The sequence below is a fragment of the Hordeum vulgare genome, chromosome 6H (genome assembly GCF_904849725.1).
Source record: "Hordeum vulgare subsp. vulgare chromosome 6H, MorexV3_pseudomolecules_assembly, whole genome shotgun sequence".
NCBI classification, from domain to species: domain Eukaryota; kingdom Viridiplantae; phylum Streptophyta; class Magnoliopsida; order Poales; family Poaceae; genus Hordeum; species Hordeum vulgare.
This window is the reverse complement of record NC_058523.1, coordinates 215,395,533-215,411,794: the sequence shown is the minus strand read 5'-3', so window position 1 is coordinate 215,411,794 and position 16,262 is coordinate 215,395,533. Positions and strand designations below refer to the sequence as shown.

Genomic DNA, 16,262 nt, shown 5'->3' with positions numbered 1-16,262 from the left:
TTAACTATGCAAATCCACACAATATATAGGGCATTACCACCCTAGCCTACGACAGGAGATGACTTGGAGTTGGAGACGGTGGTTGGGAAGGAGGAGGATCCATGGAGAGGGCCGGACTGGCCAACATGGTCGGCCGGTCACAGAGAGGGCTAGGGAGTCCATTGGCAGGTTGGCCACCGATCACCGCTGTGGGGGAGGAGGGGGATAATAGGTAGTCACGCTGCAGGTGGTGGGATTAGGTTAAAGTTTTTCATTTTTGAGGGGTAAATGCTTTGCTTTATTGATCAATCATAAGGGTTACAGGAATAAGTCTATTATCAAAGGGTTGTAAGGATTTTCTAGGGCTTTTGCATCGATAAATCATATAATACTTGTGTTGTTGTTTTTTCTCTGCGCCTGTTTTTTTTCTGCGCTCGAGGGTGGAATGTCATGCAAGCACGCCATTGTGCTGTGTAAAGAAGCCCACCCGTTGGACCGAGCGATGTCCCGTTGCATGCGCCCGAGCGAGCCTACGTGACATGCGGTTGCATGCATGCATCCGCTTCAGCCTCTGTTGCATGCATGCGCATGCGCGAAGGAGCATGCGTCGCAGAGCCATCCCCGCTTGACCCGACCGAGGGCACATAGTGCAGCACTTAAATGCCACATTTTGATTCACACTATAGTTTCCCACGCGTGTACACTCACACTATAGTTTCTCACGCGTGTACACTCACACTACAGTTTACCAGGGGTGTACACTCCCACGGTGGGTTGAAAAAATTGTTCACATTTGACCCATTACTGCCATGGTGGATATTTAAGCCACCTATCATGTTCCTCTTCCTCACACACCCTTCATCCATCTCCCATACTCTCCCACGTGCAATTTGTCGCTGCCCTTCTTCTTCTTCACCACAAACAGCCCCAAGAACCAACCCACCGCAGCCATGCAGTACACCGAGCCAACCTACCGCTTCCCCCCACCGTGTCGGAGATACTCTACCCCGCCGGGGTGTACGTCGAGAGCACCCTCCATGTGTGGGCGATATCAAGGTGGAGTGGTGCAAGGGAGTTCACCGACTTCTTCCTTGGGACCGGCTACGGGCACCTCCCCCGGGTATCTCCAAGGATGTACCGAGTCCAGGAGGTCATTCACAACGGGGTTGTGGTTACTATCCTTGCCCACTTCACCAACCCCTTGGACGCGTTCTACCTCCTCGGCCGCGTGTTCTCGTGTGGCTTCGAGTTCATAGCTTTCACCACCCATAACATCTTCACGGACTACGACAACATGTTCCCCACTGCGGAGCGCATGCACACTCTGTCGTACCCCATCAACAACACCGTGAAGGAGCATTGAAGGGCGCCCTAAGGAGGAGCGGGAATGAGCCTGGTGGAGAAGCGACGGCCATCTATCTATATATCTATATTTTTAAGCTAAATCTATCTATCTTTTTAAGCTAAATCTATTTATCTATATTTGTCTTAGTGTTATTTAAGTTGTATGTTGTGGGCTTTGGTTGGCCCGAATTATCTATATTTATTATACAAAATTTTACAGCGACTGGGCCTTTTTGGAACCTTTTTAATCTATGGCATTTTAGTCATAGGAAAAAATTGTCTCAAAAAAATTCGTAGGAACAAAATCACACGCCGCCTCTCTCATGCAATGCAGAACCATGAAAACCATGAACTTTCCACCTACTTGCTTAATTAAATTTCAAAATTTTCATGGGTTTTAGGTGTCAAACAATGGAAGTGTGCCATGTGCTATTTAAATTATTTTCTGTATTCCAAGTTTCAAAATTTTCATGGGTACTAGGTGTGAAACAAATGAAGTGTGCCAAGTTTTTACATTTATTTTGAATTTAGAGTGCTTTATCTCTCTTTCGCTTGAGAAAAACAAATTCCATATAATCCATTCACGTACAATATGTAGTCCACTCCCACGGTTGTAGTTATTATTAGTCAAAAGGAAAATATCAACAAAAGAAAGAAAACTTAAATGGAATTGACGCTCAAAGCCGGTTTGGCCATCAAATCATGAAGCACCGCCGCCTTGTCCATTTCTAAACCGCCGCCGAACGTTCCTCTCTTACTTTCCTATTAGAAAACCACCCCCTACTCCTTCCTCTTCCCCATTCTAGAAGACCCTCGCTCCTTCCGTGTTGCGCTCCTTCCTCTCCTCCGGCCGTTCCAGAAAACCCTCGCTCCTTCCTCTTCTCTAGATCCAGCGTCTCTCATCTCCTCTTACAAAGCCACAACCTCTCCTCTCCTCACACCCCGCTAGAAGCATATCCATGGCGCCGCTGCGCGACAGAATCGCGACCATTGCCGGTGGCGACCAGGCGAAGATAGCCAGGTTGAGAGAGATCCTTTCGTGGTTTGACAACGACTGGGAGGTTTCGGCGTCGATGAAGGAAATGGCCAAGTATCTCAGAGATAGCGAGAGGGATGAGATCTATTCCCAAGATGGAGTCCGGTGGGAGTCCGTCCAACCCATCGAGTTTCTCCTCTGGGCGATGGAGCAGATGGACTCGGAGGACCGGATGGTCAGGCGTAGGTGGTGGGTGTACAGATCCAGGATCGAGCATCTAGAGGATGACCCCACCATCACATACGCGGTGCTGTTCATGAGGGTGTCGTTCCAGGTGGTGCCACCGGAGTGGACGCGTTTCAAACACAACAGGAGGTCGTTCCTATGCGCGATGATGCTTCACCGTTCTCCACGGTTCCCTCGATGATCTCCTCGTCTCAACAGCGCCGGTGGCGTTTAGGGTAAGCTTCGAACTCAGGATGCAGTGCAGTTTAACCTTTTATTTTGGTGAAGTTTAGCCTTTTCAGTGCTAGTAATTTATCCATGGAACACATAATTTAACGTGTACATTAAATCATAACATGAAGTAAATTAAGTTTGATCAATTTTCTGTGGGCTAGCTCCATGATGTTTGAAACTTAGAAATGGAGTGATGTTTGATAAGTCCACGGTGGTTGATCCCTCTGTTCCCTGTTTTCAATTGAGCATTATAATTGTACTAGTCATATGAACACCTGTTTTCAATTACTTCCTAAATTGCAACAGTAATGTTGCATGCTGCCAAATTCATATTAATTCAACATTTAGTTTTCTCAACTTGGTATTCAAATTGGAATGTGTGTGTGTGTGTGTATTGTGACAGATTACCATATTGTGAGATTTCAAACACACTCATGTGCACAATATCAAATGGACACATCATTTGACCATACATTATGTCAGTAGGAGTATTATACGAAGTTTGATTCGTTTTCTGTGGGTTAGATGATGCTTGCATTCATCATAGTTTATGAAATTGTGTATCCAAATCCATTCTCCTTTTTATGAGAGTAGTTTTTCTACACCCAGCTTGATGCACCCAGGGTGGTTTGCACCCACCTTCCGTGCACCCACCCAATAAAACCTTTCAAAACATTCTCCTCTATATGTATTTGTGAAACTGTCTATCCAAATGCCATTATTTATATGTACTTTGACTTGCTGCTATCTAAGATTAGGGCCTTGACATCTTCCATTTCGCGGCAGGAGCCTGATGTCTAAATCTCGGAGTGACCGAGGGCTTGGCTGCTAATCTCTCGGAGTTTATTGCTTGACCGGCCTGCGTGCCGTGGGTAAGGCCAGTGTGCCATGTATCTCACTATTTGCTTCTCGTTTGGCCTTGGGTTGCTGTTGAAACTCGTGGTTTTATGCCTACCTTCGCTATGTGACGATATTAAGTTATGTATTTGATGATAAGAACTTGTTATGTATGTAAATTATGTATGTCATGACAATCACTTTTATGTATTTCATGATGGGCCACATTAGTATACCAGATAGATGAACTAAATGACAAACAATACACAAGAATGATGCAGGGTGCAATGGAAATAGTCTAGTTACAAAGTGGTGACAAATGCAGCATGATCCATGCTTTTAGGTCTTCACCCTCCTCAATATGTTAGCCAACGTAGCAGGTTTTGCCTTAAGATGCCACCTTTTTCTGTAAGCTGCAATTTCTTGGGTTTTTCAATGCCAGTTCCCTTTCCTCCAGAACGGGCATTTTAGTGCCTGTTACGCCAGTACATAATCTTTGCAGCCATGAACCACTTGTACATTTCCTTCAAAAAAGTTTCCCTCGGGTGTAGGTAGAATTTCCATTGTTCTGAATATGCAATGAGCTATTAGAAGAACAAAAAATCTCATGCCAGAGAATTCAACATTATATCAAAGCTGGCCATAAAATGGGTTGTTTTTTATTTTGCAAACATTGTACGAGAATACAAATGATCTATTCATCTCATTTTGCAAACCCTATTACTGATAAGTGTAGGGTATGAATTTGGCAGCATGCAAAATTATGATGAATAACAAGAATTTACATATATAGCAAGCACATTTTGCAGAATCATCAATGCTTTCTCTCAAGTCAAAGGAGAACAATCCAAACGCGCATGCTAGGTCCCGCCCTTTCATGGGTCCCGTGTGCCATATTCGGGACATTTGCCGCATTTCTAGTGTAGTATCATCGGGAATTCACGATCTATACCGCGGCCACATGAATTCATAGCTGGGAATGGGGTAACAATCACATACTAAGCTCTTTGGTCCACATATATGGGCCATGTGCCACCAAAGAGAAGGGCCACCTCAGAGCCATTGTCCATTGAGAGGAAACGAGTTGAGTCTAGCCTACGAACGGTGTGCGGGGCCTGCCCCTTCATCTTGTTCACAACTCTGTGTTGCAAGATGTGGACCCTAGCTACCAAGGCCCGTCCTGTGCGCCGCATGCCAACTGGACCCACACCATACATGCACGCGTGGCCAAGTAGACACCCACCGGTCAACCTTGACAATGCACCCAAGACGCATGCGCACTCATTAGTCATCTAGCCCCCAACCATGCACACCTAGCCAGCTAAACTCAAACCGTGCACCGTTTGCCAGGTTCACCCACACCATCCATCCACCATTGACCCCACCTCGGTTTGTTAGACCTCCGACACGAATCCCTTCCCTCGGCATGCCAGGCATGTCAAAGAAACACGCGACTACACATATTGCACACTGAGATACGACGTCATTAACTAGTGCGAGCAAACCCGTGCACCTGAGCATCTCTACCCATGGTGGACACTAGCGCATGGTAAGGATTCAGAAGCCTAGTGGCACATGTTGTTGGCCCGATTGGCTGGGGGTGCATGACATGGGTCCAGATGAAACGCATGGCATCGCATGGATCGACATTCCCCTGCCCGATACCAGACAGCGGGCATATGCCAGACGAATCGAAGCGGTCGCCAACGAAGCTTGGATGCCATGTGTTATGTGCAAGCTGAATTTCAATATTTAGGAATTATTAACATACGAAAACAATAATTCAAGCGTCTATGTAAAGGTTTACAACATAATTTTCAAGAAAAAATTAAACATGACACGTGCACATGCAATTTGCCAACAAGTGCACTTGTAGTACAAAAACACAGCATGTGCACGTATCCCACCATGCCTTCTACAATTTTGTTCCATGTTTTTTCGCCACATATCTTTGGAAGGAAAAACAAAAAAAATGTCATTTTCCCATCGTAAACTGTTTTTGAGAGATGGTTGCAACCAACCAAGATAGATAGTGCGTGGAAGTTGTCCCCGATGGGGAGATTGGATCGACCACTCCTAGATTATAGGGCGAGGCCACCGTGAACGTGATCATGAGAAGGTGACGAAGGACTCGTTTTTTGAGGGCAGGAAGGAATTTTTAGATCACTTGATGACAATGTGATCTCATGTTTCACAAGTCTTGAGTACTAAGGTTTATGTACAAAATTTTCCATCCCCAACCCATCCACCCTGAACACATCTTTGGATTGCATCCCGTAGATGTACACGACGGGTATGCAAGGACTCCTCTTTCTTTTTGTTTTATTATATCAAATCCAATTACTCCTCGCATCTCTCCCCCTAGGGTATGCTCTAAAACCATCGCCGCCGCTCACATGCCCACCTCCGTGCTGCCGGATATGAAATCCACTCGTGGATGTCGATTGGCTGTCGTGACAGATCGTGGCCATGAAGGTGGGGGGCCTGTCATGGACGCCGTCGTGAGAGAGCATGGACTTGCGGGGCCAACCACCAACGTCGTCGTACATCGCATCGACCAGGATCTCCACGAGAATGCTTTTGACTACTCGGTGTCCGACCCACAGAAGCATCGTGTCCACAAGGAGGTGCACTACCCCATCGTCGATCGCAAGAAGCAGGACATGCACGACATGGACTAGAATTCCGTTACGGTAATTTTTTAACCCTAGATCTATCTGCAAGTTTAAGGTTAGGTTAATCATTAAACCATCAATATGTTGTTGAATTGGCATAATGGAATCTAGCTCTAAATATACTGTTGATCATTAGTACGTAATGATCATTATTTACTCTATTAATCTTTGAGAAATTAGTGGTTCATCCACTCCACAATTTAGTGCGTTTTGGTTTTATGCTAAAAGTCAGACATCATAAAGGTTGTCCTTGTTTCTTGATAATTTATATAAAAAGTACATCATATGATTTATGCTTTCATATGCATTTGATGTTGGTTTTTTCTCCTTAAATTTTCAAAGTTAATAAATATTTATTTAAAAAAAATTATCGGCACTACAGTATGAAACTTAGGGAATATTAGGTACTATAAACAATGGTGCAGCTTATATCATACATAGTTTAAACTTGCAACCTTATTCTGATAATTATGCGGACATTTCCGAAGGAGAAATGGATGCACACACTCACAAAACCCTTGAAGAATTGCAGAATGGACAGTGCAACATGCTTAAGCGTATGGCGTATTGTTGCGCGTTCTGTGGCAAATATCTGGACCTGGATTTCATTAGTATTCTTGAGCACGCCGAAGGCATTGCCAAAGACTACAAAATGAAGCATGGTGTGAGGGCGAAACACAAGGTGCTAGCCCAATATCTCAGGAATTTGTCGAACAAAGAGAAGGTCCGAAGAAGGCGATATGAGAACCAGCATTCTAAAGAATAGACGAATAATCGAAACCCTGAAAAAGTTCTAGTTGGCATAAGTAGTCATTTGCGGTTGTTTTTTTGGTGAAAATACCAATGAATATTTTTATTAACACAGTTTTTGCAAATATGTTTGAAAGTGCATTACATAGACTAGAGGGGGTGTGAATAGGCGATTTTTCGGATTTCAGCGCTGAGGAAATTCCTTTTGAGGAAATTCCTCACTCATGAAAAACTTGCAGAGGAACAACAAAGGATCAGAAGTGCAAATACTACAACATCAGTTTTCTCGATGAAGATTATGAAAGACAGTTTGCACAGTACGCGGGCACAGATTAAGCACGTGAGAATTAACGAGTGTGAAGAATTTGGGTTGAGGAAGTTAAGAGAAAATCTTCAGGAAATTCTTCAACCAGAGACAATGAAAGTCTTCAACATACAATATTGAGGAACTGAAAGAGTTGAAGAAATAGAATCCGTATCACAGTGAAGACAGTTGTTGATGACCTAGTTCTAACTGCTGTGACAGTCGTACGTCTGGTTGGAGTGGCTTGGTATTGAAACCAAAGGACACACAGTCCCGGGACACACAGTCCCTACCATATTCTCGTTGAGCTAAGGACACACAGTCCTGGCCCAACACTAATGGTAAGTCTTCAGGGCAGACTTCCAAACCCTCACAAACTCGGTCACCCGACGATCCAAAATTGAATGTTGGATTGTTGTAGACCATGATGCCTAACCGTCTGGAGGATGCACGGTCCTCAAAGGTAAAAGGTTTCAGTTCCACACAGGAACAAATTCTTCAGTGATGCTAAATCACTTGGTTTTTGGTTTTTGGTTTGGTGTTTGGGGTATTTCCTCACTTATGATTTAATCTCGAAGAATCTGAGGAATTTGGGTTGCTCTAAATGACAAGTGTCACCTTCTCGTGGAGCAGCCAACCAACTAATGACTTTGGGGGGCGGCATTTATTGCGTGGGAGCATCCCGACACGATTTGACATAAATGGCCTTAAATATTATGACCGTTGGTGGGGACAAGATCGGTGAGGTGGCGTGAATCGTGGCAACGGTCGGGTCCCTCAACTGTGAGAGTCCTCATGTCTCTCATATTCCTCACTTGAGGATTTTGTAGGATTAGGCTTGGGTTGAGCATCATGAGGAAATTCATTCCGTAGTGTTACCTCGATCGCCTTTAACAGTAAAGTGTTCCTATGACTGAAGAGTGAAGAAAATGAAACAGAAAGAATAAATTTTCACGCTTCAAAGTCTCCGGATTATTTTTCTTCAGGACACACCGAATTCCTCATCTTCAATATCTTCATGTGGAATATCAATTTCATCGCAATTTCTTCGCGATCAAAGTCTTCAGCATAAGTCCAATTTCTTCAGCCGAAGATATACATTTTTAGGGGTCGATATTCATCGTATAATTCAAACTCCTCAGCGACTTATAGGTCCTTTGTACACTTATAAACACATTAGAGACTTAACCTATAAGTCTTCAAACCACCAAAATCACTAAGGGCACTAGATGCACTTACAATCTCCCCCTTTTTGGTGGTTGATGACAATTAGGTTAAGTTTTCAACGAGGATAAAAATATGAAGATTAAATGCTCAGTTTGAGGAATTTGAAAACAAGATACTGAGAGACTCCCCCTGAAGAAGTGCATATTTTGAGGAAATTTCTTTTCACATCAGATGCACATTGATGATTTATATCATGGAGATCTCCCCCTGTATCTTGTAAATCATGCATACATTTGACATATAAAATGAGGAATTTGAGAATGCATGATGAGAAATGGTGTCTGACGAATTTCAGCATGCGTGCATTAATTTTTGGAGGAATAAGCATGCGAAGAAAAATGTTCAAAAGCGTCAGAGTACCATCAGGCTTAAGTTACAACTCATTACATAAAACACTTCAGAAGAACCAAGAGTTTGTAACTTAATAAAGTTCATAAGCCCCAAAATATATCATGCGTGAAGACTAACTCAGATTTCTCCCCCTTTGTCATCAAGTGACGAAAAGGGGCAAAAATGAGGACTAACGCCCCATGAAGACTTTCACTTAGAGCCATGAGGATTCTTGGCGACGGGCTTCTTCCTTGATCCAGTAGCAGTGTCTTCTGGTTCTTCATCAGACTTTGCAGTGTGGAATGAAGAAAAAGAACGATCCTCAAGGTCAAGAACTGGAATTGGCTTGAATGTCTTCTTGGGAGGCCACGACTAGTCAAAGTCCTGAGTAAACTCCAATTCATCAAGTTCCTCTTGATTCCTTAGATGAGCCAAGGTGGCCCAGGTACGATTAAACACCTCATGAAGATAATAGTGATTTTTCTTCACCGCATTCTCAGTTTCGTTGAGGGTTTTCACAATGGCACTGAATTGACGTTTTACCCATTTGTGATTGCGATCGACCTTCTGATGAAGACTAAGGAGTAGCTCTTTGTTATTCATCACTCTTGGGGCAACAAGGCTTGGTGGATCTTGGGTAGCAGTGTCATCATATGAAGAATATGACTCTGCTTCACGGAACTGGCCATCTAGGGGCCTTTCCCCTTCATCAATGACTGATTTTCCTTTGCCTTCAACTGGCTTAAATGTCTTCTTGATGAGTCTGACAGGCGGCAGATACCCAATGTGGTTAGGAAAATCAGCAAGGTAGTTGATGCCTGGCCTACTTGATAACTCTTCACAAAATCAGCAAGGTAGTTGCACCAGTGAAGTACATCCCTTCTTCATAGAGAGCTGTCTTTTGAAACTTTGGCCTCCTTGACAAGGGCTGATTTTGATGCAGTTGAAGATTATGCTGCTGTTCTTGAAGAGGAGCTATTATCATTGTTGTTTCTGTGTTGACCACAACAACAACAATTTTGGTGTTAGGTGCAGGAGCATTTTCTTCATTTTGATCTTTTCCCTCAGGTTGAGGATTTTCCTCAGCTTGAGGAATTTGCCGCGTGGAGGAGGCAAAATCTTCAGCTGATGCAGCTGATCCTTGAGCTAATTCATCACAGGCGGTCTTCCCATCAGATCCTGTGAGGATTTCTGTTGCACCAGGAGTAGGAGGGACTTGGGTTGACCTTGGTGAGCGATGAGTATCTTCCCATCCATGATTTCTTCAGATTCAGCATCTTTCATTTGTATTTCCTCAATATCATCACATGTATTTTGAGGAATGGAGGACTAGAGTGGTGCAATCAATATCATCAGATGTCTTTTGAGGAATGGAGGACTCGGGAATATCATCCACTTGTATTTCCTCACCCATGATTTCTTCAGATTCAGCATCTTTCATTTCCTCATCTTCTGCAGGAATGACATAGTCAATTCCGAAGGGAACAAGTACATAGGATGGAGCTACATTCAGACGCGTAGCATCCACTGGGGCAGTTGAAGACTCTGTCTGAGTGACCTTTGGGCGCTTGGCCTGTGATGATTCTGAGGTCATTGAAGATGTTTGTTTCTTCGCTTCTTTCTTAGCATCCTTGGTCTTCTTCACGTCTGATGCAGACGGAACCATCTTCTTCACCTTTGAGGGTGGAGGTGAAGGAATTCTTTCTTCAGGAGCTGGTGTAGCCTCAGTCCTGGCAATTTCCTCAGCTAAAGCATTTTCTTCAGCTGGAGCATTTTCATCAGCTAGAGCAGATTCATCAGCTGGAGTTTCTTGAGGCATTTCCTCAGTAGCAGGTTCATCATCTTCTTCAGTTAGCTAAACCGAATAGCTGGACTCAGGTAGCTTTTGCTGCACAGGAGGAGCAACCTTCTTGTTGTATTCATCAACTGCATCAGTTGCAAACTTGATGAAGTTCACCTTGAGACTTTGACGATCAGATAGGTTCTTGTACTTGTCTGTCAAAGTCTTCAGTTCAGCCTGGGTGGACACAAAAGCTTCAGGCGTCAAAAATAGGAGATTCTGCGTGAGGAATTTCTCCTTCTTCAGTTTTGGAGCCTTTGCTTGCTTGGATTGTTGTTCTTTCCATTTTGCCTCATTGATGAATGTGGTAACTATGTGGCTCAGACGAGGGGAAGCTTCAAATCATCAATGGGAGTGTTTGGGTCCTCATACTAGACATTGATGAAATCCAGCAGGACGTTGGGGTCCATGGAAAGAGGAATAGAGCTGCCTGAGGCTTGTGCAACTCATTCGTGCTTGTTTCTGATGATTGCTTGAAGAGTGTCATCATCGAATTCCTGACCCCGTTCTGATGCAGAGGGGATGTTGATGACTTTGCTTGGGCTGGGCCTGATGCCTCTTCCAGGAGTCATTTTAGTCTTCAAAAGAGTTGGTGAAGACTTCCTCGCACAACTTGTGGCAGATGGCACAAAGGAGCTGGAATGAGCAGGCTAATGCTTGACTATCTTCTTTTGTTCAGGCTTTGAGGCTTGTGTTGCTGTTGAAGGTTTTGGCGCTGGTGCAGCCTTCTGAGGCAATTATTCTTTAGGCACTAAGGCCTTTGGTTTCTTTGGCACAGTCTTCATTTGAGGAATAGATGTACCAGAAGCTTCAGTAGCAGAAGAGGTGGCTGCAGTGGCAGCATATTCCTCATTGAATTTCTTCATTGTAGCTTCTGCTTTCCTCTGAAGTTTAGATAAGTGTTTGTCTTTCTCCTCAGGGTAATCCTCAACTATTTTGACGCTTGAGGTATGTGCAACCTATTCATTACCAAGAGGAGGCCTCTTGCAAGGTGGCTTGAGGGCGAATTTCTTTGCATACTTTGGAGTGACATAGCGATATTCCTTCCACTCCTTAGTCCACCTGCGTTCTATTTTCTAAAGCCTTATTTTATGCTTCGACATGGGTTCTTTGCGATGTATTTCCTCATCTGGTGTGCAGTAATCAGTGTATATGTCATCAGTAATATCAACTGCAGTGTTCTGTTCAAGTTTCTTTCCTCCTTTCTACTTTCTGTCATCTTCCATTTTCTTCAACTAATGGTTTTGCTGAGGAATTTGCACTCTTGAAGATTCTGATGACCCTGGTAAAGTTTCTTCGAGGAATGCTGCAAATGAGTTAAGTTGATGAGAACCTAGTGATTCATCAGCTCACATTTTGTACCTGTGAACAGAGTATGGGTGCGAGGAATTTGGAGAGGTCATATGCGTTCTCAGATTTGAAGAAATTGAAATTTTATAAGTTGAGGAATTTGAATAAGTATTCTGATCTTGGGTTCGAGAGTTGTGCAGATTCGAGAATTTACAGAGTTGAGAAATCTCATGAAGAATTTTAGTGGCTTAGTGAAATTCATCATGTGTTTGAGGAATTGAGTGTGCGAGGCTGACAGACACTGAGGTAAAATATATTTTTCGAATCTAAGCTGAAATAGTAGATCAAAAGGGGCAGTAAAATAAGATTTTAATTACCCCGAGCGACGAACACGAAGAACATAGGCAGTAACAGTGAGAAGCTCTTCGGTTCAGGTCTGTTGCACCCTAACTTGGCGGCAGACGACAGCTACAGCGGCGGCGGAGGAAGATATTCCGCTTCCGGCGTGAGTTCGGCGACGGCGAGGTCGAGGCAGTGAAGCTGTTCCTCACCGGCGACGAGATTGCTAGCAGTGGCCCTAGGTTTGAGCTCGAGCGGAGAGATGAAGAGAGGTTGAAGTGTTTTAACTCAGGGGGTAAGGACCTATTTATAGCTTAGGTGGAAGACTGTTTGAGCGAATCTTTAGGACCGAACTGTCCTTGCTTGTTCATCTCCGCACGACACGTGTATCCCATGATATAAGCAGTTGAGATCGTGCTTATCCTAGCGTGGGAAGTGGGTTCAGTTACTGTGTAACGTCATAAAATTCATTTTTTGAAGATTTGAGGATTTCGTTGCAAAATCATCAGTTCACAAGGACACAGTGAGGATTTTGAACAAAGTTTCAAGTAGAACGCATATGAAGAATTGAATAGACTAGGTTGAGTATAGCATAGAGGGGAGTAGGGTCCGATCACATTCACTTAGATGAAATATCAAATTGAATAAATAGCTATAAATGAATTCTGTTGAGGACTTTGAAATCACAGTCTATATATATATACATATGTAGGCAAATGAAAATCATCAAGTGTTTTGAAGATTTTGAAGAATTTGAAAAACTTGAGGATTTTGTGACAAAGCGTTAAGTTGATGAATTTCAAATTTGAAGAAAAACAGGCTGAAGGTTTTCAAAGTTGGGTGGTGGCACGACCCACCGTATAAGAATGATGATTTCAGGCGCCGCATACAATTATCGTAGGGCCCTGAGAACCAAATTCTTCATTAATTCCTTCACACTAAGAATGATATTATTCATTGATTGAAGAATATCGATTCTTCGTGTGTTGCACATCTAGTTCATCAATTTTGCATAAGTGTTAGGACGTGTGCATGTTTTCACAAAATATTTGAAGACTCTAAGATATTTAGCTCACACTTCAACTTGCAAAACCTTTTGTCGTCAAAGGGCTTAGTGAAAATATCTGCTAGTTGATCGTCAGTCTGCACATGGTCGATGATGATATTGCCCTTTTGAACATGATCCCAAACAAAATGATGACGAATCTGGATGTGCTTAGTCTTCGAGTGTTGTACTGGGTTGTATGCAATCTTGATTGCAATCTCATTGTCGCAGTAGAGAGGCACATTCTTCATGTTGATGCTGTAGCCCTTGAGGGTTTGCTTCATCCATAGCAATTGAGCATAGCAGGATCCAGCAACAATGTACTCAACTTTGATAGTGGAGAGAGAAACACAATTCCGGTTCTTTGAGGACCAGCAGACTAATGATCTTCTGAGGAAATGACAAGTGCCAGAAGTTGACTTGCGATCCACACGGTCACCAGCATAGTCAGAATCAGAATATCCCACGAGATGAAGATTTGAGCCCTTGGGGTACCATAATCCTAGGGTTGGTGTGTGAGCTAAGTATCGAAGAATATGCTTCACAGCCTTATGGTGTGATTCCTTCAGTTTTGCTTGAAAACGAGCACACATGCAAACACTAAGCATTATATCTAGCCTAGATGCACATAGATACAATAAAGAGCCAATCATCGAGTGATATACCTGCTGATCAAAATCTTTACCATTTTCATCAGTGCAAAGGTGGTCGTTGGTTGGCCTAGGAGTCTTGGTGCCTTTGCATTCATGCATGTCGAATTTCCTCAGAACATCCTTGAGGTATTTCTCCCGTGATATGAAGATGCCATTGTGTCGTTGACGAATTTGAAGACCTAAGAAGAATTTTAGCTCCCCCATCATAGACATCTGATATTCTTCACTCATCATGTAAGCAAATTCATCACTGTAACGTTTGTTAGTACACCCCAATATGATGTCATTGACATATATTTGGCACACAAATAGTTCATTGTCACAGGATTTTGTGAAAAGAGTTGGATCGAGTGAACCAGGTTTGAAGCCTTTCTTCATGAGGAATTCCGTCAATGTATCATACCACGCCCGAGGGGCTTGCTTGAGGCCATAGAGTGCCTTTTTGAGTGTGAAGACTTTGTGTGGATTCTTCAGATCCTCAAAACCTGGGGGCTGAGAAACATATACTTCTTCCTCAAGCTTACCATTGAGGAATGCACTTTTCACATCCATTTGATATAAAGTAATGTTATTATGATTATCATAAGCAAGTAGAATTCAAATAGCTTCAAGTCTAGCAACAGGTGCAAAAGTTTCATCGAAATCAATTCCTTCAACCTATGTGTGGCCTTGGGCTACAAGTCGTGCCTTATTCCTCACCACTTGACCATCCTCATCTTGCTTGTTTCGGAAAATCCACTTGGTGCCGATGATATTGTGCTTGCGTGGATCTGGTCATTTGACGAGCTCCCACGCGTCATTTAGCTTGAATTGAAGAAGTTCATCTTGCATGGCTTGAATCCACTCAGGTTCCATGAAAGCCTCAACAACTTTTGAAGGTTCTGTGATAGACACAAAAGAAGAATGCCCACAAAAGTTAAGTAAGTGTGAAGCTTTTGAGCGAGTGAGAGGACCTGGCGCGTTGATGTCATCGAGGATTTTTTTCAAGTTCTACTTCACTTGCAATCCTCGGATGAGCTGGTTGAGGATTTCGTCTGGGGTGAGGAATTTGTTCTAGAGCAATTTCCTTAGGAGCCTCTTCTTGATTTTCATCAGTGCTGGGAATGATTTCTAAAGCAATTTTCTCAGTAGGAACAATGTCTTCAGTAGCTTTGAACTTGATTACTTCCTCAAGAGATAATTTATCTGGTTCAGGAGGCAATTGCTCTCTTTGCGAGCCATTAGTTTCATCAAACCTGACATCTACAGTTTGAACAACCTTGTTGTGATAGGTGTTGAGGACTTTGTAGGTGTGCGAGTCCTTTCTGTAACCAAGCATAAAACCCTCATGTTCTTTAGGTGCAAATTTGGAGCTATGGTGAGGATCTCCAATCCAGCATCTTGCATCGAATACTTTGAAATAACTTACATTGGGTTTCTTGTCAGTGAGGAGTTCATATGAAGTTTTCTTGAGGAATTTATGAAGATATACCCTGTTGATGATAAGGCAAGCAGTGTTGATTGCTTCAGGTCAAAAACGACGAGGAGTCTAATATTCTTCAAGCATGGTGAGTGCCATCTCAACCAGAGTCATGTTCTTTCTTTGGACGACGCCATTCTGTTGAGGAGTATAAGGAGCAGACAATTCGTGAGTAATACCAAGTTCACCAAGATAATAATCAAGACCATTATTTTGAATTCTATCCCATTATCACTCCTGATGTGTTTGATCTTGACGCCGAAGTTCATCGAGGCCCTTGAGGAAAATCGTTTGAAGACTTCATGCACTTCAGTTTTATACAGAATGATATGCACCCAAGTATATCTAGAATAATCATCAACTATGACAAAGCCATATTAAAATGCTGCATTTGTTAGAGTGGCATAATGAGTAGGTCCAAATAGATCCATGTGAAGCAATTCAAACGGTCGAGTAGTAGTCATGATGGTCTTCGAGGGGTGTTTGGATCTGGTCATTTTTCCAGACTCACAAGCACCACAGAGGTGGTCCTTGAGGAATTTGACTGATTAGATGCCAGTGACATGCTTCTTCTTCGCGAGCGTGTGCAAATTCCTCATGCCTACATCACCAAGTATTCGATGCCATAGCTAGCCTTCTGAGGTTTTTTCTAGTAGGCATGTTGCTGGTTGAGTACCTGTGGAAAAATCAACAATGTGCAAATCTCCTCTCCTAACACCTTCGAAGACTTTGGATCTGTCAGATTCCATGATGAC

General features: G+C 43.1%; 1 protein-coding gene across 1 annotated transcript; it reads left to right on the top strand.

Annotated features, from left to right (window-relative positions):
• Positions 1-2,190: 2,190 nt before the first annotated feature.
• On the top strand, positions 2,191-3,829 carry LOC123401044. The gene is made up of 2 exons (XM_045094759.1): positions 2,191-2,760; positions 3,545-3,829. The coding sequence occupies exon 1, from the start codon at positions 2,283-2,285 to the stop codon at positions 2,724-2,726; it is 444 nt and encodes a 147-aa protein (XP_044950694.1). The 5' UTR covers positions 2,191-2,282; the 3' UTR covers positions 2,727-2,760; positions 3,545-3,829.
• Positions 3,830-16,262: the final 12,433 nt, after the last annotated feature.

What these genes read in the sequence shown, in the direction of transcription:
- LOC123401044 (XM_045094759.1), top strand. Translation starts at nt 2,283, where the DNA reads ATGGCGCCGCTGCGCGACAGAATCGCGACCATTGCCGGTGGCGACCAG.